At 46.8% G+C, this 27803-nt stretch overlaps 1 protein-coding gene across 4 annotated transcripts in view; it reads left to right on the top strand.

The window, feature by feature from the left end:
• Window positions 1–14640: 14640 nt before the first annotated feature.
• Window positions 14641–27803, top strand: part of RFX4 (regulatory factor X4) — a 155530-nt gene continuing 142367 nt past the window's right edge. For 2 of the 4 annotated variants that reach the window (XM_036083141.2, XM_036083143.2), the window contains exon 1: window positions 14641–15081. In XM_036083141.2, coding sequence (XP_035939034.1) covers window positions 15039–15081 — 43 coding nt within the window. In that variant the 5' untranslated portion in view covers window positions 14641–15038. The remainder of the gene's footprint in view (window positions 15082–27803) is intronic. The other 2 variants (XM_036083140.2, XM_036083142.2) reach the window with 1 other exon arrangement.

Genomic DNA, 27803 nt, shown 5'->3' on the forward strand with positions numbered 1-27803 from the left:
AATGTGATGTCAAGGGCGCCTGGGTGGCTCAGTTGGTTAGGAGACTGCCTTCGGCTCAGGTCATGATCCTGGAGTCCCTGGATCGAGTCCCGCATCGGGCTCCCTGCTCAGCAAGGAGCCTGCTTCTCCCTCTGACCCTCTCCCCTCTCATGTGCTCTCTCTCTCTCATTCTCTCTGTCTCAAATAAATAAATAAAATCTTTAAAAAAAAAAAATAAATGTGATGTCAACATAATTACTGTTTACCATACAAAGACCCTCTTTTAAAACCTTCTTAGAAGAAGTGCTCCAGATGATACGATACTTTATGTGGAAAACCCAAAAGACTCCACCCCAAAACTGCTAGAACTCATACAGGAATTCAGTAAAGTCGCAGGATATAAAATCAATGCACAAAAATCTGTTGCATTTCTATACACCAACAACAAGACAGAAGAAAGAGAAATTGAGTTGATCCCATTTACAATTGCACCCAAAACCATAAGATACCTAGGAATAAATCTAACCAAAGAGGCAAAGAATCTGTACTCAGAAAACTATAGAATACTCATGAAAGAAATTGAGGAAGACACAAAGAAATGGAAAAATGTTTCATGCTCATGGATTGGAAGAACAAATATTGTGAAAATGTCAATGCTACCTAGAGCAATCTACACATTCAGTGCAATTCCTATCAAAATACCATCAACTTTTTTCAAAGAAATGGAACAAATAATCCTAAAATTTGTATGGAACCAGAAAAGACCCCGCATAGCCAGAGGAATGTTGAAAAAGAAAAGCAAAGCTGGCGGCATCACAATTCCGGACTTCCAGCTCTATTACAAAGCTGTAATCATCAAGACAGTATGGTACTGGCGTAAAAACAGACACATAGATCAACGGAACAGAATAGAGAGCCCAGAAATGGACCCTCAACTCTATGGTCAACTAATCATCAACAAAGCAAGAAAGAATGTCCAGTGGAAAAAAGACAGTTTCTTCAACAAATGGTGTTGATAAAATTGGACAGCCACAGGCAGAAGAATGAAACTGGACCATTTCCTTATACCACACACAAAAATAGACTCAAAATGGATGAAAGACCTAAATGTGAGACAGGAATCCATCAAAATCCTTGAGGAGAACACAGGCAGCAACCTCTTCGACCTCAGCTGCAGCAACTTCTTCCTAGAAACATCGCCAAAGGCAAGGGAAGCAAGGGCAAAAATGAACTATTGGGACTTCATCAGGATAAAAAGCTTTTTCACAGCAAAGGAAATAGTCAACAAAACCAAAAGACAACCGACAGAATGGGAGAAGATATTTGCAAATGACATATCAGATAAAGGGCTAGTATCCAAAATCTATAAAGAACTTCTCAAACTCAACACCCAGAGAACAAATAATCCAATCAAGAAATGGGCAGAAGACATGAACAGACATTTTTCCAAAGAAGACATCCAAATGGCCAACAGACACATGAAAAAATGCTCAACATTGCTTGGCATCAGGGAAATCTGATTTAAAACCTCTGTGAAATACCACCTCACACCAATCAGAATGGCTAAAATTAACAAGTCAGGAAACGACAGATGTTTGTGAGGATGCAGAGAAAAGGGAACCCTACACTGTTGGTGGGAATGCAAGCTGGTGCAGCCACTCTGGAAAACAGTATGGAGGTTCCTCAAAAAGTTGAAAATAGAGCTACCCTACGACCCAGCAATTGCACTACTGGGTATTTACCCCAAAGATACAAATGTAGGGATCCAAAGGGGTTACATGCACCCTGATGTTTATAGCAGCAATGTCCACAATAGCCAAACTGTGGAAAGAGCCTAGATGTCCATCAACAGATGAATGGATAAAGAAGATGTGGTATATATATACAATGGAATAGTATGCAGCCATCAAAAAACACAAAATCTTGCCATTTGCAATGACGTGGATGGAACTAGAGAGTATTATGCTAAGCAAAATAAGTCAATCAGAGAAAGACAAGTATCATATGATCTCACTGATATGAGGAATTTTTAATCTCAGGAAACAGAATTGTTGGAGTGGTGGGGGGGTGGGAGGGATGTGATGGCTGGGTGATGGACATTGGGGAGGGTATGTGCTATGGTGAGAGCTGTGAATTGTGTAAGACTGATGAATCACAGACCTGTACCTCTGAAACAAATAATACATTATATGTTTAAAAAAAAAAAAGGAAGGGAAAAATGAAGGGAGGGAAATCGGAGGGGGAGACAAACCATGAGAGACTATGGACTCTGAGAAACAAACTGAGGGTTTTAGAGGGGAAGGGGGTGGGAGGATGGGTTAGCCCAGTGATGGGTATTAAGGAGGACACGTATTGAATGGAGCACTGGGTGTTATACACAAACAATGAATCATGGAACACTACATCAAAAACTAATAATGTATGTTGACTAACATACAATAATAAAATTAAATTAAAAAAAAAAAAGGAGTGCTCCAGCAAGAAGAAAAAACACTGGGGGAAGGGGAGGGAGGGTGACTAAAAACGGAGGTGTAAATAAATAACTCAGTAAATGACACTGTTGTAAAGCTCAGCAACCATTACAACAAAATAAGTAAACAAAAATTTTACATAGACAGCAATCAGTAACTAAAATTGATCAGATTGGGGCACCTGGGTGGTGCAGTTGGTTAAGTGTCTGGCTCTTGGTTTCAACTCAGGTCATCATCTCAGTGTCTTGAGATCAAGCCCCAAGTTGGGCTTCGTGCTCAGGGCAGAGTCTACTTAAGACTCTCTTCTCTGCTCCTGCCCCCATGCGCTCTCTCTCTCTCAAATAAATAAAGTCTTTAAAAAAATTTTAAAACAGTGATCAGATAGATTGAAATTTCTTTTGCTTGAAATTATACATTCAATTTTATTCTCCTGGTGGTTGCTTATAACTACTAAACCCATACTTGGTTTAATTTTCCCCTTTGTAATGGCAAGTAACAGGGAAGGAAAAAAAAAGAAAAGAAACAAAGATAGAATACATGAAAAAATACTGATAGGGTTTTTTAAGAATTTAGATATGAGTAATTGTCATAAGTAGAAATAGATCGAACTCAGTATAAAAATATAAAGACTCAGAGAGCATTAATGTGTAATATAGTCTACAAGAGAAATCCTTAAAGCAAAAGGCTATAAAAAGATTAAAAACAGGGATGGATAAAGGCAAATCAGAGAAATTTGAAATTTTTAAAAATGTAGCAATGTTATCAGAAAATAATAGATATGACAAAAAGGATGCTCTATTTTTATAAAACGTATTTCAATAGATAAAGTGACCATATTTTCACCTAAGGATTCTCATTAAAATGGTCTTTTAATGACTATTGAAAGAAAGCATTAAGTCAGCAAGTATATTTGGCAGAATGAGCTATACAGGCATAATAAGCATTTCTCATACTCATGGAACAGTAAACAAGATCTGAGCATTTTACTGTATGTAAATTATTCCTTGTTTCGTTACAGGTCTTCCAAGAAGCAGGAGCCAAAACAAGATTAGACGTGATAGAAATTTATTGGGGGGAAATCTCCGTAAAGAGTAAAGGGAATAGAACAGAAAAAGATGGGGAGGATCTTCACTGCAGGGTGTGTTTGAGACCTGTGAAAGGTGAGGAGGAAGGTAAATTGGGTAAAATACTCTCAGACATCAGCGTGGTTCTAAGAATGTTTTGGTCAGGCGGAGAGGGAGACCTCAAGCCAGAGTCTGCATCCCGTAAGAAAGAAAGAAATAATATCACCCCTGCTGTGCCCAGTCATTGAAGTGTGGCCCCCATAGGCAAGAATGTGATGGTGGATTCAGAGTGGTAGCAGCAGAGGATGCCAGTCAACCATACTTCCTGAGCAGGTACCCTTGAAGGAGACCTGAGTGGCACAGCCCCATGACTGTCCCATGCCTAAATAAAATTATCGAAAATAACCCAAGAGTGTTCCTCTATACCAGGAATAGCTACATATAAAATATAGACAGGGTATCATGCACAATAGCAACCCAACCGTAAAGCCTCCTGGAATGAATCAAACCAAAGCAAAGACTTTTAACAAGATTCCATTTACAATAGCACCAAAAACCATAAGATACCTCGGAATAAACCTAACCAAAGAGGTAAAGGATCTATACTCTAGGAACTACAGAACACTCATGAAAGAAATTGAAGAAGACACAAAAAGATGGAAAAATATTCCATGCTCATGGATTGGAAGAATAAACATTGTTAAAATGTCTGTGCTACCCAGAGCAATCTATACCTTCAGTGCCATCCCGATCAAAATTCCAATGACATTTTTCAAAGTGCTGGAACAAGCAATCCTAAAATTTGTATGGAATCAGAAAAGACCCCGAATCACCAAGGAAATGTTGAAAAAGAAAAACAAAGCTGGGGGCATCACATTGCCCAATTTCAAGCTATATTACAAAGCTGTGATCACCAAGACAGCATGGTACTGGCACAAAAACAGACATATAGACCAATGGAACAGAACAGAGAACCCAAATATGGACCCTCAACTCTATGGTCAAATAATCTTTGACAAAGCAGGAAAATACATGCAATGGAAAAAAGACAGTCTCTTCAATAAATGGTGCTGGGAAAATTGGACAGCTATATACAGAAGAATGAAACTCGACCATTCTCTAACACCATACACAAAGATAAACTCAAAATGGATGAAAGACCTCAATGTGAGACAGGAATCCATCAAAATCCTAGAGGAGAACATAGCAGTAACCTCTTTGACATCGCCCACAGCAACTTCTTTCAAGATACATCTCCAAAAGCTAGTGAAACAAAAGCAAAAATGAACTTTTGGGACTTCATCAAGATAAAAAGCTTCTGCACAGCAAAGGAAACAGTCAACAAAACAAAGAGGCAACCCACAGAATGGGAGAAGATCTTTGCAAATGAGACTACAGATAAAGGGCTGGTATCCAAGATCTATAAAGAACTTCTCAAACTCAACACCCAAAAAACAAATAATCAAGTCAAAAAATGGGCAGAAGACATGAAAGACACTTCTCTGAAGAAGACATGCAAATGGCTAACAAACACATGAAAAAATGTTCATCATCGTTAGCCATCAGGGAAATTCAAATCAAAACCACATTGAGATACCACCTTGCATCAGTTAGAATGGCAAAAATGGACAGGGAAAGAAACAAATGTTGGAGAGGTTGTGGAGAAAGGGGGACCCTCTTACACTGTTGGTGGGAATGCAAGTTGGTACAGCCACTTTGGAAAACAGTGTGGAGGTTCCTTAAAAATTTAAAAATAGAGCTACCCTATGACCCAGCAATTGCACTCCTGGGTATTTACCCCAAAGACACAGATGTAGTGAAAAGAAGGGCCATATGCACCCCAATGTTCATAGCAGCAATGTCCACAATAGCCAAACTAGAAAGAGCTGAGATGCCCTTCAACAGATGAATGGGTAAAGAAGATGTGGTCCATATATACAATGGAATATTACTCAGCCATCAGAAAGGATGAATACCCAACTTTTACATCAATATGGATGGGACTGGAGGAGATTATGCTAAGTGAAATAAGTCAAGCAGAGAAAGTCAGTTATCATATGGTTTCACTTATTTGTGGAACATAAGGAATAGCATGGAGGACATTAGGAGAAGGAAGGGAAAAATGAAGGGAGGGAAATCGGAGGGAGAGATGAACCATGAGAGACTATGGACTCTGAGAAACAAACAGGGTTTTAGAGGGGAGGGGGGTGGGGGGATGGGTTAGCTGGGTGATGGGTATTAAGGAGGGCACGTATTGCATGGAGCACTGGGTGTTATACAAAAACAATGGATCGTGGATCACTACATCAAAAACTAATGATGTATGGTGACTAACATAACATAATAAAATTAACAAAAAAAAAAAACCTCAGTTAAAGGGCACACAAGTGGAAAGAGCTGAGATGCCCTTCAACGGACGAATGGATAAAGAAGATGTGGTCCATATATACAATGGAATATTACTCAGGCATCAGAAAGGATGAATACCCAACTTTTCCATCAACATGGATGGAACTGGAGGAGATTATGCTAAGTGAAATAAGTCAAGCAGAGAAAGTCAATTATGATATGGTTTCACTTATTTGTGGAACATAAGGAATAGCATGGAGGACATTAGGAGAAGGAAGCGAAATATGAAGGGGGGGAATTGGAGGAGGAGATGAACCATGAGAAACTCTGGACTCCGAGAAATAAACTGAGAGTTTTAGAGGGGAGGGGGCTGGGAGGATGGGTTAGCCTGGTGATGGGTATTAAGGAGGGCACATATTGCATGGAGCACTGAGTGTTATACAAAAACAATGAATTGTGGAACACTACATCCATCAAAAACTAATGATGTACTGTAGGGTGACTAACATAACATAATAGAATAAAATTAAATTTAAAAAAATAAAGGGCACTTTTTTTTCAATAAATGGAGAGATTATGCTGTGTTCATATGTGGAATGAACAACATGTAAATGTGCTGATTCAACTCAAGACAACTTTAATTCAGGTCCAGTTAAAATATTTCAGGAAGTTTTAGTAAATCTGACAAATTTATTTTAAAATATATATGAAATCATTAGTTCCATGAATAGCTAAATCAATTTTGAAAAATAATGGAAGGGAACAATAGCCAAACTGTGGAAAGAGCCAAGATGTCCATGGACAGATGAATGGATAAAGAAGATGTGGTATATATATACAGCGGAATATTATGCAGCCATCAAAAGGAATGAGATCTTGCCATTTGCAACGACGTGGATGGAACTGGAGGGTATTATGCTGAGCGAAATAAGTCAAACAGAGAAAGACATGTATCATATGACCTCACTGATATGAGGAATTCTTAATCTCAGGAAACAAACAGGGTTGCTGGAGTGGGGGTGGGGTGGGAGGGATGGGGTGACTGGGTGATAGACACTGGGGAGGGTATGTGCTATGGTGAGTGCTGTGAATTGTGCAAGACTGTTGAATCTCAGATCTGTACCTCTGAAACAAATAATGCAATATATGTTAAGAAAAAAAAAAAGAAGAAGAAGAATGTAGCAGGAGGGGAAGAATGAAGGGGGGGAAATCGGAGGGGGAGACGAACCATGAGAGACGATGGACTCTGAAAAACAAACTGAGGGTTCTGGAGGGGAGGGTGGGTGGGAGGATGGGTTAGGCTGGTGATGGGTATTAAAGAGGCACGTTCTGCATGGAGCACTGGGTATTATGCACAAACAATGAATCATGGAACACTACATCTAAAACTAATGATGTATGGTGATTAACATAACAATAAAAAAATTTAAAAAAATATAATGGAAGGGAGAACTTGCTTATATAGCAAGTATATAAAGATGTTATAGAGCCATAATGATAAAAATGGAGTGGCACCGGATCAGGGACAGGCGAAGAGATGGCAGAAAAAGACTAGAGAGTACATGTACAGGAACTAGAATATGATTGTGGGGGCACCACCAACCCCTGGGAAAGTATGGATTATTTAACAGATAGTTCCTATGGACTGAGTTGTGTTCCCCCTCGGCAGCCCCCCAAATCTATATGTTGTAGCTCTAACCCCCGATGTGACTGTATTTGGAGATAGGACCTTTAAGGAGGTCACTAAGGTTAAATGAGGTCATAAATGTGGGGGCCTAATCCTATAGGATTACTGGTCTTACAAGAAGAGGAAGAGAGAAAGATCTCTTCATCTGTGTAGGCACACACACCAAGGAAAGGCCACGTGAGGACACACAGAGAAGTTGGTCATCTGCAAGCCAGAAAGACAATCCTCCCAGGAAACCAAGTCAACCAGAACCTTGATCTTGGACTACTAGCCTCCAGAACTGTGAGAAAATTAAGTTCTGTTCTTTAAACCACCCAATCGGCAGTATTTTGTTATGGCAGTCTGAGCTGACTAAGACAAAAGTTTTGGTGGGAAAAAAAAAGGTTAACTGTATTGAAAAAAATTGTTTACAAAGATGAACTACAGATGGATTAAATGTCTCTGATGGAATGGTCAAAAGGTTAAGCTAATGAAAGAAAAAAACAAAAACATTTTCTTACAATCTCGGGGACAACAGGAAGATTTCTTAAATAAGACCCTCAAAGCACAAACGATAGAGTGGGAAAAAACCTGAAAGTGACATCCCATCACTTTTGCCAAACTCTGTTCATTAGAAACAAATCACTAGATTTAGTTTACACTCAAGGAGAGAGAATACATGAGTATATGAATACCAGAGGTGTGGTCCCTGGGGGCCATTTTAAACACTGCTTAACACAGAACAGAAGTAAGCAAGTCTTTAAGGACAAAATGCAAAAATTGAATAAATACATGAAAAGGCACTGAACCCCACTAATATAAATTAAGACAACAATTATTCATCATTTTTATTACATATTTGGCTAAAAAATTTTTTAAAGTAATGACATTCAGTACATGTAAGGGCATGCAGAAACTGGCTCTTTCATATATTGGTGGTGGAAGTGTGAACTGTTAAACTTTTGGGGAAAGCAATCCTTCAAAGTCATTATATTAAACGACCTCACACTGCCCTTCACAACAATCTATTTGATAGAAATAAAAGCATCAGTTCTTAAGAAAATATGCACAGGGGTGGTCTATTTTAACATAACCAATGATAGCAAAAAAATCCAACAACCTGGAAACAACCCAATGACATTCAAAAAGAGACATTGGAGAAATTATGGTACAACCAAACTGAAATGTTCTTATCCAATTATTAATTTATGTTTGAGCCTAGAGAAAGGTATGGAGTCACATATACCAAATCATTAATATGTTATCACAATAGGACTATAGGAGAGAAAGGAGATGATTAATTTTTAATACACCTTCATATAATTTGAGTTACACAGCATACATGTGTTACCTCGTTATTTAACAAAGGCAAAAATAATTTTTTAAAAAGATAAAAATTTTCTTACCAGTTGCACTGACTTACACGTCCAGATGAAATAAAATCACATTGGAATTTCTCTTGGAATTGCATTAAGTGTGTAAATAATTTTCTCCCAGTCATTTATGCATTTTAAAAGCAGACATTCACTCATTCATTCAATGCATAGTTCCTGGGAATGACCCGTCTACTATAAGCAAGAGCACTGGCTCCCAAGAGTAACCCATTTCACTCTGGTAAATCAGTTCTTTTCATGAACAAGAACGGGAGAGAGGTTTTTGCAGGGCTGAGGACATGGGTCTTCTTTACACCTGTCAAACCCAAGTTTGGAAGATTCCATCTTGAGCAATGGATGGAGCGCAAATCTTTTGCCATCCTCAGTGAATATTATTTCTCACAAATGAACTGTTGATGGAATCAAACAGGAAAATGTGGAGGTCATGTGCTCCCGCAAGGCAAGAACCTGAAGTGAAGGTATTCATGGACAAGATGTATGTTTTGTTAGTTGAGCAGAGAGCCCTTCCCACTACACAGCATGAAGTTATGCAAGGCTGATCCTCTATTGAATGGTATGGCAGTCACTACTGGCTACTCATGCCTCCCCTTCTTCCTTGGCAACTGAACACAGATTTGGTTCATGTACCTGATGTCTGTGTGTTTTAGAGGAAGATGGACCCTTCTTCAGCCCTAGGGGAGAATTATGGTTCATCTTAGCCTCCCATGGTATTTATTTGCCCTTTGTTACTGGTTAAGGGATGGACAGGTAAATCAGTTATCTGATGGGACAGGAGGAAAAATTATCCAAGAGGCTTCTGAGAAAGTTTTCCTACTCTTAAAAAGGACAGGGGAAGGGACAGACTCTCTTTTCTCCTTCCAGTCTTTGAGAAGTGCATGAGGGAAGCTGTGGTACTTTAACAATTACAGCCGTCTTGTGATCATGAAGAATGAATGAACTTGTGATCATGTCCTTAAGAGCAGAAGAAAAGAAAAGCAGGAAGCTGAGCATAAGTGGAAAGAACCTAGGGCCTGATAACACCTGAACCTCTCATCTTCTCAATAACCCAGAGGGACACTATGTGAATCCCTGTGTGATACAATAGGAAGTACACATCACCACCAATGTGCTATTTTTGCCATAAACTTGAATCTGAAAAGGATCAAGTCTCTAGGCCCAGCTAACAATTTACAGGACCTATAGGGGACAGAAGAGCATGTTAAGTGACACAGCAGGGATGCAATGAACATAGTGCAGAATGCTGGGCACACAACAGGAAAGACAACTTGGCTTTTGCCAACAAATAACTGAGAAGGAATGAAATAGGGAGGGAAAATCTCCAGATTCAAAGAGACTTAAGAGACATAGCAACCAAATGCATTGTGTAGATCTTGTGTGGATCTTGATTCAAGCAAACCAACACTTAAAAAATTTTCAGGCAGTTAGGCAAATTTGAACAGTGAGATTTTGGTTATGGAATTATTGTTGATATTTTAGGTGTGATAATGGTAATATGATAGTGATTTTGTAAAAATCTTTTATTTTAGAGGTACATACTTAGCGTATTTATGGATGAAAGTATATGATGTCTAGAATTTGCATCAAAATTAACCTATTCTTGGGGTGGGATTGGGAGTGTAATAGGATAGAATTATGGATGAAACAGTAGTAGCCACGTTGTGATAATAATTGAAGTTACCTTATAGTCCATGGAGGTTCATATTCCCTCTTCTTTTACATTTGCTTGAAATTTTGTAATAATAAAAAAATTTTAAGTACATATTACTGAGCCCACTGGAGACCTCCTGAATCAGAATCCCTATATCCCCTGAATACACACAGGACTCACCAGTGTGTATTGTGAACAAGTTCTCCTGCTGATTCTGCTGCACACCAACATTTGAGTGTCCAATGACTTAGAAGGCAAGAAACCAAACTGCTATCCTTTAAAACTCGACATCTATCTATTTGCATTTTCTGACTATAAAAGACAGTTGTGGGCAGAAATCAATTTAACCTTCAGGTGCTTCTTGAGTGAGCTGGGCGAGTCCCTTCCTTCCATAGCAACCTCAGACACCCCTTTTGTAGAGTACTTATCCAACTGTTTCATAGTTCTTGACTTTCTCCTTCACTGAACCAAGACTTAAGATAAACAGAGTCATATCAGACTATTTATCCCCACAACTCACAGAGGTACATAGAAGGTGCTCAGGCAGTGTTTATTATTATTATTCAATTATTATTGAAATAATTACTTAAATAATTAGCAAATGAATCATTAACAAACATAAGGTTGGGGCGCATGTCTTTACTATAACGTAAGATCCATGAAGGCAGGATTATTGTTTATCTTAGTTTCTTTGTTAATTGTGAGCTCTCCCAATAGAATGTAAACTCCAGGAGGTGGAGGGGAGAGAGGACCCATGTCTATCCTGTTCACCTCTGAACCTCTACCTAGAGCAAAGCCTGGCACATGACTGGTTGTTCAGTACTGGAAGAAAGAAAAAGAAAGACAGAGACGGAGAGGAAGAGGGAGGGAGGGTGTCTGCAACACCCCTCCACGCCTTTGCCTGCTGTGTTCGGCTCCTGGCTTAGTCATTGGCTTCCACTTCCTTGAGGGGCCTGCCTCAACACCACCAGCCTCCCGGGCTCAGTTTCCGGCCTCCCCTCTTGGTCCCCATCGCACCCACACTCTCCCTACTGCAGGCTTTGCTATATTTGCTTTAGATTTCGAGCTCTGGAGAATAAAAACTGCATTGTTCGTGACTGTGTCCAAGGGGAAGAGAGCCACGGTGAACCCCAATTGTCCTCCTCTGAAAAGTGGGGACAACAACAACAATATTTATATGTTAGTTGTACTGTGTGGATTAAATGAGATAATGCATGGAAATGCCTACCACAGTGGAAGCACAGTCCGTACATAAAGAGTGAATGGTAGCTATTCCTATTATGATGTTACTGAATCTGAACAAGGATTTTATTGAGGTTTGAAATACATTCAGAAAAATGCACAAAATTGTAAGTGTACACAGCTCAGTGAATTTCCACCAATGAACACACCCTTGTTACCAGCCCCTAGGATAGCACTGTTTTGAAACTCAAGTGTTAACCACCTCAGAGAGGTCCTCTCTGGTCCCACCTGCTCCATAGCACTCATCACTGGACAACCTATATAATCTAATTATCTATTTTACCTATTGGCTCTTCCCTTCGTTCCAGCGTAAGTTCCAGGAAGGCAGGGATTTTTTTTAAAGCCTACTTTCTTCACTGCTATATCCCAGCTCCTAGACTGACTAGTGGTGGGCACAAAATAGGTGCACAATAAAAATCTGCCAAGGAATGAATGAATACGTGCTGGTTTGCATTTCTTTCAGCCCCCGGGTGCTGCAGCACTGTCAGTGGGGAGAGCTAGTGCCATTCCAGGTTAGATAGCACCGGGCAGGAGCCCCCGTGCACCAGCCCTGCCCAACCCACCTGCGACTTCTTTCTCTTCACTTTCCTTGCCAGCCCGGCCCACCCCACCTCACCCCATCTCCATTTTTCGTGTATAATTAAAATAGTAACAGACCACCTTGCCCCCCTCAGCATCCCTCAAGAATTGTCCCGGGGACCCCCAACACTCGGGGGGGTGGCAGCTCCCCGCTGCCACCAGCATGCACCTGATCAAGCTCCCAGGCCAGTCTTCTACCCCAGGGTTGGGCCTGCAGGCGGCCGAAGGAGACTTTTATCATTCGCCCCATTTCGTTCAGGGAGAAATCGAGGATGGGTGAGGTGTACCTGGCCGCTCAGATCTTCGGACTCCGAACCCCGGTGTCTTCACCGCCACGCACACCACGACGACGTGCGGCGATTGCCACCGCCACCTTCGGTCGCCACAGGCTTTCATCGGTTCTCTGGTCGTCAACCGTCGCAGCTGGAAAGAATGCCTGGCTCTGTTCTGGGTCCTGTGAACAAGGTTCCCGCAGAAACAAACGGGTAATGAACGGGGCAGCAGACGGAATCAGAGGGGACCCGCACAGAGTGCTCAGGCACAGTCACTCCAAGGAGGCGACCCTGAGCTGAGACCAGGGGGGTGGGAAGGAGCGGGCCACGCGGCGACGTGCTGGGAGGGGTAGATGGTAAAGAGCAAATGTTCGACTCCTGCCCCATCCACTGCCTCATTGACTCTAACCCCCTAACTTTGAGAGCGGACATCTTTGCCCCATTTTATAGACGAGGAAGCCGAGGCCCAGAAAGATTAAGGAATTTATGGAGTCTGAATTCGAACCCAGTGCTCTGAAATATGCCAAACCCGGGCTCTGTCCAGCCCGCATTCCGCGCCGCCGCCTCCCTCCTCCCGCACCGTGACCTTAACTCGGCACGTGCTGGCCCCTTGTGCCTCCCCCCACATTGTCCCACTTAGCCCTTCCTGGAGGGCAGACTGGGGGGCTTTGCGAGGGACCGCGGGAAGGCGCACCCAGCTTGGGGTCCTGGGTTAGAGACCCCCCTCGCCAGGCGTTAGGGACCCCGCCCGCGCGCCCCGCCCCTTCCGCGGCCGGGCCGGCGCTGCCTCTGTCCATGGTCAAAGCACCCGGGGTAATCCGCCTTTCTCTTCCGCCTGCCGAGCCCCATTCATATTCTAATCACAGCGCTGCCGGCCCGCGAACGGCCACTTTATCGGGGCCCTCAGAGACGCAGCCTGCCCCCCCACTTCCACTTCCAGACCCCCAGCTCCTCGCCCCCCCCCTTTCTGCACTTTAAACTGAGCCGAGGAGGGGGTCCCTGGGAAAACCGCGTCCCCACTTGGACGCCGGGCTTCTCACAAACTTCGCGGCTGGCTGGGGGGCGGGGGAGAGGGCGGGAGGAGGGAGGGAGGGAGGGTCTGGGACACAGACAGACTGACAGAGTTACGGGAAGAGGCGGGGAGGGGGGTGTCAGAGAGACCAAGGGGGATAGAGACAGAGGGGCAGAGTCCTAGGGAGAGACAAAGAGACGTGGGGGCAGGGGCTGGACAGAAAGACAGGCAGCCAAAACAGGAGAAATAGAGGGACACAGAGGACGAGAGAAGGACAGAACGAGAGACAGAGACTGGGAGACAGGCAGAGAGCGAGAGCGAGGCAGGGAAAGGGGAGAGACTCGGTGAAGGAGATGGATAAACCCAGGGGAAGACAGAAAGTTCTGGAGGAGACGAGTCAGTCCCTCACGCCCTCCCCGCCAGGCGGCCTCTTCACCGCCCAGGTTGGGGGCTGGGGTCTTAGGGCTGCAGTTCTCCTCCCCACCTTTCACCCTCAGCTTCCTCCACTCCTCCACGCGTGTCCGCGGATCCGCGTGGAAGGGAGTCGAAGCATACCTCCTCCCGCATTCCCAGGGCCCCCACTCAAAATCTGACCCGGGACCAAACCGGGAGGGGGGCACAAGAGGAGAGGGAAAGGAGTGGGGTCCACTCGTGGCCGCGTAGGCGACTCCCCAGGCTCCCCGGAGTCCCCTGCTGCCCCCCACCGCCCCGCCTGGCCCGGTCGGGGGAGGGGTGGGGAGGGGGGGAGGGGGCCACATCTAAGCCAATTTTGATTTCGCCTATAATGAGTGCCGGGCGAAGGCTGGAGAAGGCCTCTGGAACTTTAAATAAGAAAAACGTTGCTAATGCTATAATAGAAGGGGGAAGTCGGAGGGCTGGGATTGCGTCGCTCTGAGCCCCCCTTTTCGGAGGCGGCTTTTCTTATTCAAAACAGGCCCACAATGGGCTTCACAGTGCGCCTCGCCACGGCCCCATCTGACGAGCGGCCATTCATCAGGCCGGCTGGCCTATCAATGACATTGCTCCCATCGGGGCTCCTATAAAATGATGCTTTTTCCCATGAAACATCCGCAAACATTTTGACGGGTTTGGCTTTGCCCGGCTGGATTACTGAGTGTCCCCTCGCTCGCTCGCTCTTTCTCTCTCCCCCTTCTCTGCCCTCTCTCCCTTCTCTTTCTCTCCTCTTTCTTCTTTCTCTTTTCTTTCTTCTTTCTCTTTTCCTTTCCTCCTCTATCCTTTTGCCCTTGCACTCTCTACGTCTCTTTTTCTCTCCGACTCCCTTCCTCCCTGGGCATCTCTAGCACAGGGGATCCCCAAACATCAGGACTTTTGGGGGGCGCCTGTGCTGTCCATGGGAAGAGCATGCATTGTGGGTTACTGGAGGAACCCGACATGGATTCCACAGGTCAGTCCTACTGGTGGGGGGTGGGGGGAGACATTGGGAGGGAAAGAAAAGGAAGAAGGGGAACTTCAGAAAGAGTTTCAAAAAGTTCAGAAGGGTCAACTTGACAGTGGAACCCTAGGAAATAACGGAGAGCGTGCACAAGTTTTCAGTCCATCGCAATGTGCGATGTAAATGGATGCGTGGAAGTGTGTGTGTGTAAGGGTGTGATTGTGTGTGTAAATGTGTGAGTGTGTGTGCGCGCGCGCGCGCGCTGACGAGCGCGCTTTTGCTTGTCTTGAACACAAAGTTACGTAAAGATTCTCTGGCTCGCGGCGAGCTCGAGGTGCCGCTCGCAGAAACTTTGCGAGCCGACCGCCCCCTCCCGGGCCCGGCTCCTCCCCCGGGTTTGGGGGCCCCGGAATAGCGGTGCGCACTGAGGCTGGTGGCTCGGGCTAGGAAGCCGAGCGGAACTCCCCAGAGGCGGGGGAGGGCGAGGGCTTCGCACAGCGCCTGGGAGGTGGGGACGGAGGCTCCGACTGGTGGAGACGCGCAGCTGGAGGGAGTGACGGCGGCGAACACGGTGGTCCTGGGGAATCCGCGCCGGGTCGGAGGTGGGAGCCCCGGGCCGTCCGAGGCGGGGTGTAACCTCCCTGCCCGGAAGGGGCACCCGACGACGCGCTCCGTTGCGGGGCTGTAACTCTGCTAGAGGGAGGGCAGGACGCAGTGCGGCCGGCGAGGCCTGGCGTCAGGGTCTGCAAAACTGCTCGGCACTTTGGGGGCTGTGGGCGTCAGGTTTTGGGGTCGTGGCGGTCGGTAACAACTGAGGAAGGAAGCCAAGGAATCTCCTACAACGAAAAAGCCCGGCGTCTTGGTTCTCCAGCAGAACTTTCTCCATCTTTCACTTCTAGTACCTTGGAGGAGCCGCCAAACTTCTAGATCTAAACTATGCTCCCTACGCTCCTTCCAGGTGGAAGAAGCTCCCTGGAAGTGACCCCCTTCCCCAGCCACAGTCCCCAACCAGTCCACTCCCACCGCCACTCAGACGCAGCCTCGGGGAGTCTTGGGGAGATAGGGTCGGGGAGAGGCAGGAGCAGGGCGGTGAGCGCAGCCGGGGCCGAAGCCGCAGCTTGACGAGATGCTGGGGATGCTGGGGATGATGTCTAGGAGCAGACCGGGGCAACAAGTGCCTTCCAGCCTCGGCCATCCCTTCACACACTCGGGTCCCTTCCCCGAGCAAAGAAACAAACACCACCGGAATGTTTCTTCGCCTCCCCCCGAAGCAGGCTGGAAATAGATGTGGGGTGGGGGTAGAGGTCATCCGGGCATCGCCCCAAATGGTCTTTCTTCGGTCCGCGCAGGGATTTCCAGCCCCTCCAGGCTTCTGCCGAGGCCCTGGTGGCCAGGACAACCACCCCCTCGGGCCAGGGGAATCTTCGGTTTTCCTGGGTGGTTGCCTATCTCTGATCCCAAGAGCCAAGTCCCTCTCCCATTGAGTGGGTGTGGGCCCCCTCAGAGTGGGGAAAGGCCGAGCCCCGCAGTCTTCCTTACTGTACAAAGTAACCGAGGCAAGGAGAGGGGTCGCCTGCAGCGCGCGCCCGGCTGCGGGTACGCGTTGGGCCCTGCTGGGGTGCTCTCTGCTGGCGGTATAGAAAGCTCCACAGAAGGAAAAAAGCCCCTCCCTCTATATTTTTATGTCAAGCGCTTGCACCACTACATACCTCCTGAGCACCCCAAATTTGGAAGCAAATATCCTTGAACAAAATTAAACCCATGTCTACATTGTTTGAAGCCAAGTATTCACAAGGGGCCCACGAAGGGACTTGGGGTTACCCCACACCCCACACCAGCCAAGCCCCAGTTAGGGGTTTTAACTGCCCTCTCCACTTGACTGGACCTCCTTGTGCGTTCTGGGGGAGGGTTATGGGGTGTGGAAACGTACTGTTTTCTGTCCTCGATGTAGCTGGTGGTCGTGGAGGCACCTGGTCACTTTTATCCCAACTGCAAACACCCCAAACGGGTTCTGAAACAGAAATCTTTTCCACATCCACTCCGCTCCCTTTTCTGAAAATCTGAGACATCCTCAGATCGCCATCCTGAAATAAAAATAAAAGTTTGGGGCAATGGCAGCGTGAAGAAATGACACGGGGCGCACCAGGTGACATTTCATAGTGTCAAAACCGACGACTAGGGAAGTGCGGCTCCGCGCGGTCCGGTCCAGGAGCCTCCCCTCACCTCCCATCCCGAGAACTTAATCCAATTAGCTTTTCTTCAGAGTTTCCCTTGTTATGTAAAGGTCCTTTCTCCCCGCTCGGGGAGACTAGCGCTCCAAGGAGCAGTTCGATTCTGCTCCTGTTACAGCAGATTGCGTGCGGCCAGAACCACGAGTATTATGATCACTATTTCATCCTGAAAGGGCTCCGAACAACCGGTTCCCGGCAAGTGCTGGGGCGAAGTCGGGAGCGTCCGGGGATCAGACCGGCCGGGGAGCCAGGCCTCCGTCCCCTACTCTTATAAAAGGAAAATCCCCGCCAAGTGCCTCGGGCCCGGGAGACCCGTTTTGCAGGGGCCGGGGCTCTAGTGGTCTGCCTCGGGGCCACTTCAGCGTGACCTGAGGAAACGCGCCCCTTTGTTCCGCGCACCGAGTCGGTAATATATTCCTCCAGTTTTCCCCAAATACTCATCAAGTGTGGGGCTAAGACAATGGCCCCGTCGGGGGAGGCCGAGGAGGCCGGGGAGCCGGCGCGCTCGCGGCGGAGCGCGACAAAGCGGAGCCCCTCTCCCAGGGGACTGGCCGCGCAGCGGAGCTCGGGCGGACGGCGAAGGCCGCAGGCGCGCGCGTGGGGCCGTCGACGCGCCGCCCGGCCGGAGCGCGGTTTGCAGTGGGGGCGGGCGCACGCCGCTCCCGGCCGACGCTGCAGCCCCACGCCGCCGTCCCACGCCGCCGCCCCACGCCGCTCGCCGGCGGGCGCCGAGCCGCGCGGGGCCCACCTTCGCCTCGCCAGCCAACCGCGGCGGCCACGCGGGCCTGGCCCTGTGGCTCCACGCCGGGCTGCGCTGCCCAGGCGAGCGTTGCTCGATTACTCAAGGTACCCGGAAATTCGAGAACGAGGGAGAAAAGCAGGTAGAATTTTAGGCCACCACGGAGAACTTTGTGCCAAGTGGGCCGGGGCGGGGTTGGTCGGCTACGCAACAGAAGGGTCGTTTCTTGTTAAACGGGATGGCACGTTAGAGAGGGGCACTGCCGAGCCCGCACTGGAAATTTCTGCCTCTACCACTTTCTGCCCCGAGATCCAGAATCCAGAGCTGGGGCGGCCGAAGTACCCCCGGAGCCGGATTTGAGCACCACGGGCCACAACGGCGGGAAGGCACGATGGTCTACAGGCCCCAGCTCAGCACAAGGCCTGACCTGGCCCCGTGGGCCCCCAGGTGGGGACATTCAGTGGCCTTGGCTTGGGGCCCCCGGGACAGAGAGCGCCCGGGTGGGAATAGGGCCCGAGCCTCCTCCATCCTTCTCCTAGCCACGGCCCGAGGCGAGGAGCAGCCGTCTCCCGCCCGGGGCACCCCGTCTGCCGGCTCAAGGGAGCGCAGGGCCCGGGGTCTGCCCTTTGCTCCTGCGCCCGAGTCAGGCTGTCCTCTCCCTCCCCGGGCCTGTGTGTGTGTGTGTGTGTGTGGCCGGCAAGGGGGTTTTGGGCGCCCGCACCCTCGCCACCTGCCAAGCGCCGGCGTCTGTGAGTTCGGCAGCTGGGTCAAGTGAGAGCCGCGTGGTCCCGGGGTCCCCAGGCCGGTGGCTGCAGCCCTCGCCGGCGCGGACGCGGCGCTCAGGGCGGGTCCGGGAAGCCCCGCAAGCGACTCCGCGCGGCGGCCGGGACAGCGCGCTTTCCCACCGGGCCCGCAGGACCCGGAGACCCGGAAAAGTTTGCAGGGGCCGCCTCGCGGCTAGGCCCTAGGGTTTCCTCAGCCGCGCCCGCCCCCCTCCCCGGCGCGTCGCCATGGTGACCGCTGGAAGTTGGTGGTGGAAAACAGACCCGGCGCAAAGCAAAATATTATGAGTGCAGTTGGGGTGACTTCATGGGGGGCGGGGGACCGGAGGGCATGAGCGGGAGCCAGCGACACAGGCCGACAACAAAGGACCGAGTGCGAGTTGGAGAGAGGAGTTTGCTCGGGGCCTTCCCGCCGCCGTGTGAGAGCTGGACTGACCTGCACCCCAGAGGCGCCGGGGTCTCTAATTTCGCTCCAGCTACACCTTTTCTGTGCCCACCTGTGCGCCCTTCCTCCCACTCCTCCTCTCCAGGTTCTCCTGCAGCCTCGCTCCCCATCCCGAGGTTAGGCACGGCTGGGCAGTGCGCCCGCCTCCCCCACGAGCCACAAGCTCACCCACGTGAGACGTTCTGGCTTTTCTTCCTCATGCCCCGGAGGTCACCCACGATGAATTTCTCGTCGCTCCTTCTCAAATTCAATCTTAAAAGGGTGAGGGGATAGAACAAGGTGGGAAAGAGGAGAGAAGGAGGCGCCTGGTCTGAAATCTGGGGGTAGGGGAGCGGGGAGATCCTATCCAGTTTTTTCTTTTTTTCCTCCTTTGTAAAGTGGGAAAAGCTCTGAGTTATAATTCTGACTCAGCCGCTCATAAATGTTACTTTAGGTAAATCTTATATAGCTTTTTCAGATTTTCATTGCCTGTAAAATGAAACCTTAGACAGCTTACAGTCTGGGATTTTCTGATAAATTAGATACAAACCTCTTTATGATAGGATCCAGGAAACCTCTTCACTTGTAGAACCCAGGAAGCATATGTGAGCTGGTTACCGCTATCTGAACTGAGACCCACTGCACAATTAGTGCATCTCTCCCCACACTAATATACTAAATATTTTGGTGAGTCATCTATTAGGATTTTAAGAGTCAAGAAGGACCTTGGATAACCACTTTTTAAAGGTCTATAATTTCCTTTCTTAATTATACCTAAGGTGCATTCCTTAAGACACTGAATTTTGGGGGGGCTATACCCAGCATCAGTTTAGGAAACACTGAAATGCCTCCAGATGATGAAGCCAACATCACAGACCCTCACCTCTGTGGGAGAGGTATACACACTGGCCAAAGTAGGGAAATGTTGCCATCAAAGGAAAAACCAGACTCCATTCTCCCTTGCACAAACTTTTAGAAAGAGGTGAGGGTCTTCTCACACCTAGCCACCCCTCCTGGTGATAATTTGAGCAGAGGAATCCTTCCCTTCTCCCTGATACTCTGTTGCCTCATCTATAGTTGAATGGATTGGATGTAAAGATTGCTAGGGCCCACCTAAAATTTTTCCATACAGTTACCTGCCTGTATTGCGTATGTGGAATCCGCCAGGTACTCTGTGAAGCATTTTTCCGGACATCGATCCTCTAAAGCACTCCAAGAGAGGGATGTAATTGTGACCTGAATCAAGCACAGGGTTTCTCTTCCATTTCTAACACAGTAAGGTGGTGATTCTAAGTCAAGTTGGCGTGTGTGTGTGTGTGTTTGCCTTGGTGTCCGCATGGAAAAGGCTGAAAAGGCATAGAATGGTGACATCACAGCATGGGGTGCCGGATGGGCAGACCTCCACTTACACAAGCCCCTGAGAGCCCACCGTATGTGTTCTGCGGGTCAATTGGGACCCTCTTCAGCTGCCCCTGCAGGGCTCTGCGGGATGGAAAATGTGCAAGGAATGTCTACTCTTCTTTTTGCCCCTTCCACTCTACTTGAGATATCTGTGCGGTTTTATTAAGGCTATAGGGGAGAGAGAATGAACTCAAAGACAGATGATTTGGAAGCGTCAGGTAAAAGTGAAAGAAAATTACTTAGCGTGAATTTATCGGAGGTTTTATTCAGTCTCACTCACTGAGCTCCTTCTGGGTGGCAGGATGGACAAGGCCACAGTCTCTGCCGTCAAGGACTTTGCAGTACATTTGACGAGGGAAGGCGTGGACACCCTGAGAACTGTGAGCGCCAGGGGACATGTAGATGCCTCTTGGAGCCTGAACGAAAGGATGTGCTTTCTTGTCAAGTACCCCTATGGGTCATCCCCATCACAGGCCCTTTTTCACACACTAGTCATTTAAGCCTTACTGTAATTCTGCAGTGTCCCTTTGGTAGGATGAAAGAGGGTCTGGAACTTGAGTTGGGGCCACAGCTTTTATGAGACCAGACTGGGAAAGCCTGTCCCTTTGCCCCAGCCAGCCCACCTCCCGTGGGCCCCGCTAGAGTGCTAGCCTGGCAGGGCTTGGTGATGCCTCTGGCCTTGGATGGGTTTGAAGTCCACTTGGTGAGAAGGGCAATGTATGGGCGAAAGCAGAGAAGCACGGAAAGTTTTAGTCTTGGCCCCCAGAGAAAACGTCCCTGAAGGAGTCCTGTGATTCTTCATTTGGAGGGGATTTTAAAAGATGGCCGTGATGGAAGACAGCGTATCAGAGTGGTTGAATGATGATTTTGGGCACAGTTTAGCTTGCTTTAGTCATTCAAGAAAACTACGCGTCTCCTGTGTGCCCTGCACTCTCCTGGATGCTGGGCTTAACAAAAATGCCGTCAGTGCTCTTCTGAAGCATAAATTCTAGACAAACAAGGTAACACACACACACACACACACACACACACACACAAAATAGGTAATTTCAGTGAGTGATAAGCGCTATAAAGAGGAAAACCACCATCTGGGGTGAAGAAGGTAGAGCATGGTGACCGGAAGGTTGCTACCTTCTGGGGGCCCCATAAAGTTGGGTGCCCTTGATCTGGAAGCTTACTCTTGATGAGCCCCAATGTTGTAATGGAACTGATCCAAGCATCTGAAAGGGCCCTGGTATAAAATGTGAAAGAGGCCATAGGTAACATAGTCCGTACCTGTCTCTGCTGCGCTACTGAGCATTTTTATTTAGTGCTCACAACAACCCTATAAAGAAGGAACTGTTATTATTCACAGTGAAAATGGGGACGCCAACAGGCTAGAGACAAAAATTGAAGCTAGGAGCTATAAAGTGTTCAGTAAGTTTCTGAGCATTAGAAGCTGGGCTGGTAAGACAGACCGTGATTGCTCGGGGAGCAAGATCCACCGTGCTCACCTGACTTTTCCTGACGCAGTGTGCAAGTGCTGAATCTAGCTTTGCATTTATGTTTTAAAACTTTGCTACATGCCTTTCACATGGCAGGCATGAACTAAGTGCTTTAAATGCATTATTAGTTGAAAAAAATAAATGCATTATTAGTTGTATTTTAAAATATATGTTATGGGTACAATTATGATCTGCTCCATTATATGCAGTGGTTTCTGGGGCAGATAAAGGAGACCCGTGAAGGGAGTAGGTGGCCTAACCTACGTGTGGTCCACGCTCTTAGTCACAGGCTTTACTGATGACTTCTTCTTCTTGTTCCTTCTCCTCCTCCCCCTCCCTCTCCTCCTCCTCCCTCTCCTCCTCTTCCCCTTCCTCCTCTCCTCCTCCTCCTTCTCCTGCTCCCCCTTCTCCTCCTCTTCCTCCTCCTTCTATTCCTCTTCTTCCTCCTCCCCTTTGTCTTTCCCCTCCTCCCCCTCCTCTTCCTCCTTCTTCTTCTAGTGAGGGAGAGGGTTGTGTTGGAAAGCATGTCCAGTAAAGCATATATCATTTTAGTGAAAGCAAAGGACTTGCTATTTTGTCCCTATATGAAAGTGGCAGGATAGTCCATTCAACTGTGGAGACAGAATTTTTAACTATTGTTGGCAAAAATAGGGAGATAAAGCATTCATATCTTTACTACAGATGTAAAATGTACTTCAGTCTTTGGGATTCATTCGAGGTTGAGTTAACACTTGCTTTGTCACTGAGAATGTCCGAGCTTTCTTCGTGCTCACATACAGACATAGCTCTGCAAGATTAAACTAAAGGCGCAAAAGCCATGAGGCCATGTGTGAATAGACGTAGCCTTCAGGTGACTTAACAAACAGTGTATTGCAGCTAGCAGTCATTCCCAGACGTGTGTTAACCTATGACTGGAGGTGAATGTGATCTGACTTAATGAAAAGAACATAAGCTTTGCTGTCAGACAGACCAAGGTTTAAGTCCCAGCTCAGTCGCTTTCTAGCTGTGTGACCCAGGGCAAATGACCTAACTTCTCGAAGCTTTCAGTTTTCTTCTGTGTGCAGGCATCTACACCGTACGTTCCAGGGCTCAGAGAACATAATGAGATCACACACATTAAGTTAAGCCTGGCTTCTAGAAATTGCTCAGTAAGTGGCAGATATTATTATTAAAAATATTCATCTGGTCTTCCTATGCCGCGTTCTGTGTGTCTAGTTGGGAAAAGGGCATAAGAATCCTGAAACAAATGCAGACTGTTTCAGCGTCTCCAGATGTTTTCTGTACTGCACAGCTAGAGCCTCGGCTCTAAGGTCAGGATAAATCATTCTTTTCTAAAGTTTGGAAGGAGGGATTAATTTCATTCTCATTTCCCTACCTTTCCCATGAAGAAGGCATAGTAGGTGCTCCCACTTGCCATGATTTCATCCTTGTGTTGTCCAGTTTGTTAAAGGAAGTAGAAAATGTGTCCTGGTAGAGGCAACACCTGTCGGTTGGAATTTGAGTCCTGGAAGGAAGTTCCACGGGGCCCTCAGAGTGGACCCAGCTTCCACCCCTCTGCCGGAGGCCCCTCCACAGCCCCCGAGACCCTTCCCGTTCTGGAATGGGAAGGCCTACGTTCTCCGTTCCTGCCCCCCTTTCCCCTTGTAGGCATCACCGTTTTAAAGACAACAATTTTACCCTTAATTTCCAGGAAGTGGAAAATTTGGTTTCAAGCGAGCCACTCTCTGAAACTCGGTTTAGCAAGATACACAGAAAGAGTTTCGTTCTTTTGCCTTTCTTGCATCTTTTTTTTAATGCAAGGACCAAAATGTTCACCTGTTCTGTTTCTGCTTTTATCATGTGCTTTTTATCTATATTGTGATTTTTGAATTTTTGAAATGTTAACCACTTTGAGAGAGAGATCATAAAACCAGAAAAGAATGAAATTCGGCCATTCAGTGTTCAGTTGAATATGATCCAAACCTAGGTAACTAGGGCTGTATTGCCCTATACCAGTAGATTATCTGGTTTTTGTTGTGTTCAAGCTGATCCTCAGAGCAGAATAACTTCCAAATATATATGTAGTTTCCACTTGTGTGGTTGGTTAATCCCCAATAAAACATAAAAGCATCATCTGCCTCTGAGCAATCAGTAATTATTAGTAGACAGGTGAATCTGGACACGGTGGGTTTCCATTGTCATGATGGTCTTGTTTTAATTTAAAGGGATAACAAGAAAGCCTTTGAAAAGGCTGCAGTCCAGTGAAGGTTAGTTAGCACTTTGTGTCCTGCGTGTTTTCTGGTTAACCCATTGTGCTCAAGGTCAGTGTTGTTTAGATGCAGCCTAAATGTGATTGATGAACATGGCAGATTTTTATTTAATCGGAATGGAGAATTACCACTTCATAAGCATTGATCCCCTGAATCCATCTTGTTGGAGAAAATGCACTCAGTCAACACGAGGGAACTACTCTTGAACTAGATTTTAAACTGTCATTTGAATAATCTGAAGAGTGACTAGTGATTGCTAATTGCACTAGCAGCATCTAATGTTTGAGGCATAGATGCATTTCATGAAGAAAATTACGACAGCGTATTTGTTTTGAATCTTGTGATTGCTGCGAAATCATTTCACGCTATCATTAGACTTTTGAAGAAAGGGATTTCTTTGAACGTTACAGTTATTGTATGTATAATTTTTAAAAGATGAGCATGAGTGATTTTTTTTGAGTCCCACATCATCTTTTTCAGTACGATTAGTCTAGATTTGAGGTGTCTATAGGGGGTGTAATGTACTTCTAATTTGTGTACTGATTCTAAATGCTCATGGGTAAGCCGGGTTCTTATTGAAGTTATTTGGATTTTATAAAGTTCCAGAATTGAGCCCATGGCACACACTCAATTATGATGTGATATTGATTACTTTAAATACTTTGCCATGTTTTCTTTGCTGGGTCCCGTTCCACTGCTGATAATACATCTAGAGTGGGAGAGGAATTAGGAATTAGGATGTGCCTGTACTAGTTTTTTATCCCACCCAAAAGAAAACCAACTAGTTTTGTGTCATCCTTCTGTGACTACAAAAAAAGGCTATATTATCTCTATTTCTAGGAGTTTAATTTCTTCTACTTAATGACTCCTTTTCCAAAAGTGAAGTAGATTCTCTATAAAAGCATTATTTGACCTCATACAAAATAAACAATGTTGGCTGAGAAAGCCCTGGGAGTTTACATGGAAGAGAGATTCCAGAGGGCTAGAGAAGCCCTCAGTTAAATCGTTGAAACTTCCAAGCATTGGAAAGAAGATTTCCAAAGCGTTGAGTAGTTATTGTGAGAGAGGCTTTGGTCTCCACGAACTTTTATTTTCAGCTCAGTGGGCAGAGTTTTTGAGGTTGCTGTGGTTTGGGTAGGGGACCTTTTCAGAAACGCCAGGCTTTTGGAAAAAAAACCACAGCTTTTCTTCTAATCAAGGCTCCGTTTTAAAGTTTGAAAACTTTGCTGCGATTAGAAGAATGAATTATTTCTGTGTTCGTTGGGGTTTCCTCAGGGTGCCCAGGCGGCAGGGAGCTCTCTGCCTGGGCTACCTCCCCGGGCACAGCCGAGGAGGTGCTGGGAGCAGGGAGATCTGTCCTCCCAGACCTGCCCCACAGGCACCCCGCACCAGGTGGGAGCTTCACCTGGAGCACGGCTGGGAAAGCACACCGGGGATGTAGAGGGATCCAAGAGATGAGCAACCTAAAAAAGGGACTCCCTATAGGTCTGGGTGTTATGCAGAGGTTTTCATGGTATTGAGAGATTAGAAAACAAACAAAAAGCTCCACCAAAGCTGTATGATTGTAGATAGTACCTGAAGACTATATACTGACACATAGATCATTTTTGAGAAGCAAAGAATGGGAGGGAAGAAAGAAACTACATTGAAATCATTTTGGTAATTGATGTCAGGCTGACTGAATGAGTTATTTTCAAGCCTGTTAGGTTCATTTTTAGTAAAGTGACCCCCCCCCTTTTGAAACTGGGTAACAGATTAATAAAATGTATCATCTCTTCCATGCTCTGTGTTAACTGCTCATGCATGTTACCTCATTTCATTCTTATACTGAAACTTTGGTATCATGATCCCTGTTTTACAGTGAGGAAACTGAGATTCCAAGAGCCAAGTTAATGTGTCCAGGCCAAACAGGTGGGGTGTCAAACCAGGTTTTGAACACAGATTTTTCTGATTTTTGGGAGCCAGGCTGCCTCCTTGCCTCCCCAAACCTAGAGTTAGAAGGAAAACCCGAGAGATGTCCATGCTACCCCACCTCCTCTACTACCTAAAGAAGTTCAGGAGGCCAAGTCATCCCTGATCCCTGATGGTGGGGGGAGACAGCAGTCCACACTGCGGTTCTTGGGAGCTCACTGTCAAGGGTGGCAGTGGGTGTCTGGCTGCCATGGGACCTCAATGTCACTTTGGCAACAGGCTGCTGACTGAGGACGCCCACGGGCGCTCCTTCCTTCAGGGGTGCCTCGGTGCACTGTGTACCTTTCGTCTCAAATCATTTCCCGAGCTTCTAAACTCAACCTGGCACCACCACTGGGGAGGTACCCCCGCCTGCCAGTTACTTTGGCAAATCTGACATCTTACACACATGATCAGGGCTTCGTATCTATTTACTTACAGGCATGATTTTCCTTATAATAGGTTCAGCACAAAAAGCTTGGTGTTAAAATAAAACAGCACCTTCCATCTGCATAGCGTGTTACAGTTTGCAGTCACAGATACAATCATTAACGGGGGGAGTTTGCAATCATCGACCCAATCATTAACAGCTCTGGCTCTGGAATCCCAAAGGCTTGGTGAGAACTGGCTTGGCCGTAAGCTGGATGTATGAACTCAGCAAGTGAGGTAAGCTCTCTGAGCCTCAGTTTGCTTGCCAGTAAAGTAGGGCCATGCATAGTACCCACCTCACTGGGTATTGTGAGGATTAAATGAAGTAAAGTGTTGAAAAGGGTCAGCACAGGGCCTTGGCATGTCATAAAAGCTCAGTAAACAAAAGGTGCTTTGAGCTCCATGTGCTTCTCCTTGTGTTCCCTTAGTAGCTTCCAAGACTTGCCTTCTCTCCTCCCCCACCCTATAAGGATCCCATAGGAGAAGAAAGCAAACTTTTATACAACACTTCCGCTGTGTTCAGTCTTTTCAATACATGACCTCATGAACCTGCGAGCTAGGCAGGTCTTTCCCAGTTTGTTCTTTTGTTTTTAATTTAAGATTTTATTTGTTTATTTGAGAGAGAGAGAGTGCACGCGCGCGTGAGCACAAGCAGGGGGCGGAGCAGAGGCAGAGGGAGAAGCAGACTCCCCGCTGAGCAGGGAGCCCAATCCCAGGACCCCAAGATCATGACCTGAGCTAAAGGCAGACGCTTAACCAACTGAGCCACCCATGTGCTCCTTTCCCAGTTTATTCTTAGTGAAACTGCCACTCAGTGGCTTCAGTCACACACATTGGCTCATATAGCAAGAGGTATCCACCCTGAGGTCAGTTAGGGCACCAAAGCTGATCATGCTTTCTTTAAACCAGGCCATCTCTACACAGGGTCATAAGGAAGGGGGATGGTGGTTTCCCTCCCACATAGAGCTGACTGTCGTAACTGTGCCTCATGGTGGACTTACCCACGTGCACTAAAGTGCACACATATTTCCATCCTCATTTTACA

The sequence above is a fragment of the Halichoerus grypus genome, chromosome 6, assembly GCF_964656455.1.
Source record: "Halichoerus grypus chromosome 6, mHalGry1.hap1.1, whole genome shotgun sequence".
In the NCBI taxonomy this organism is placed as follows: domain Eukaryota; kingdom Metazoa; phylum Chordata; class Mammalia; order Carnivora; family Phocidae; genus Halichoerus; species Halichoerus grypus.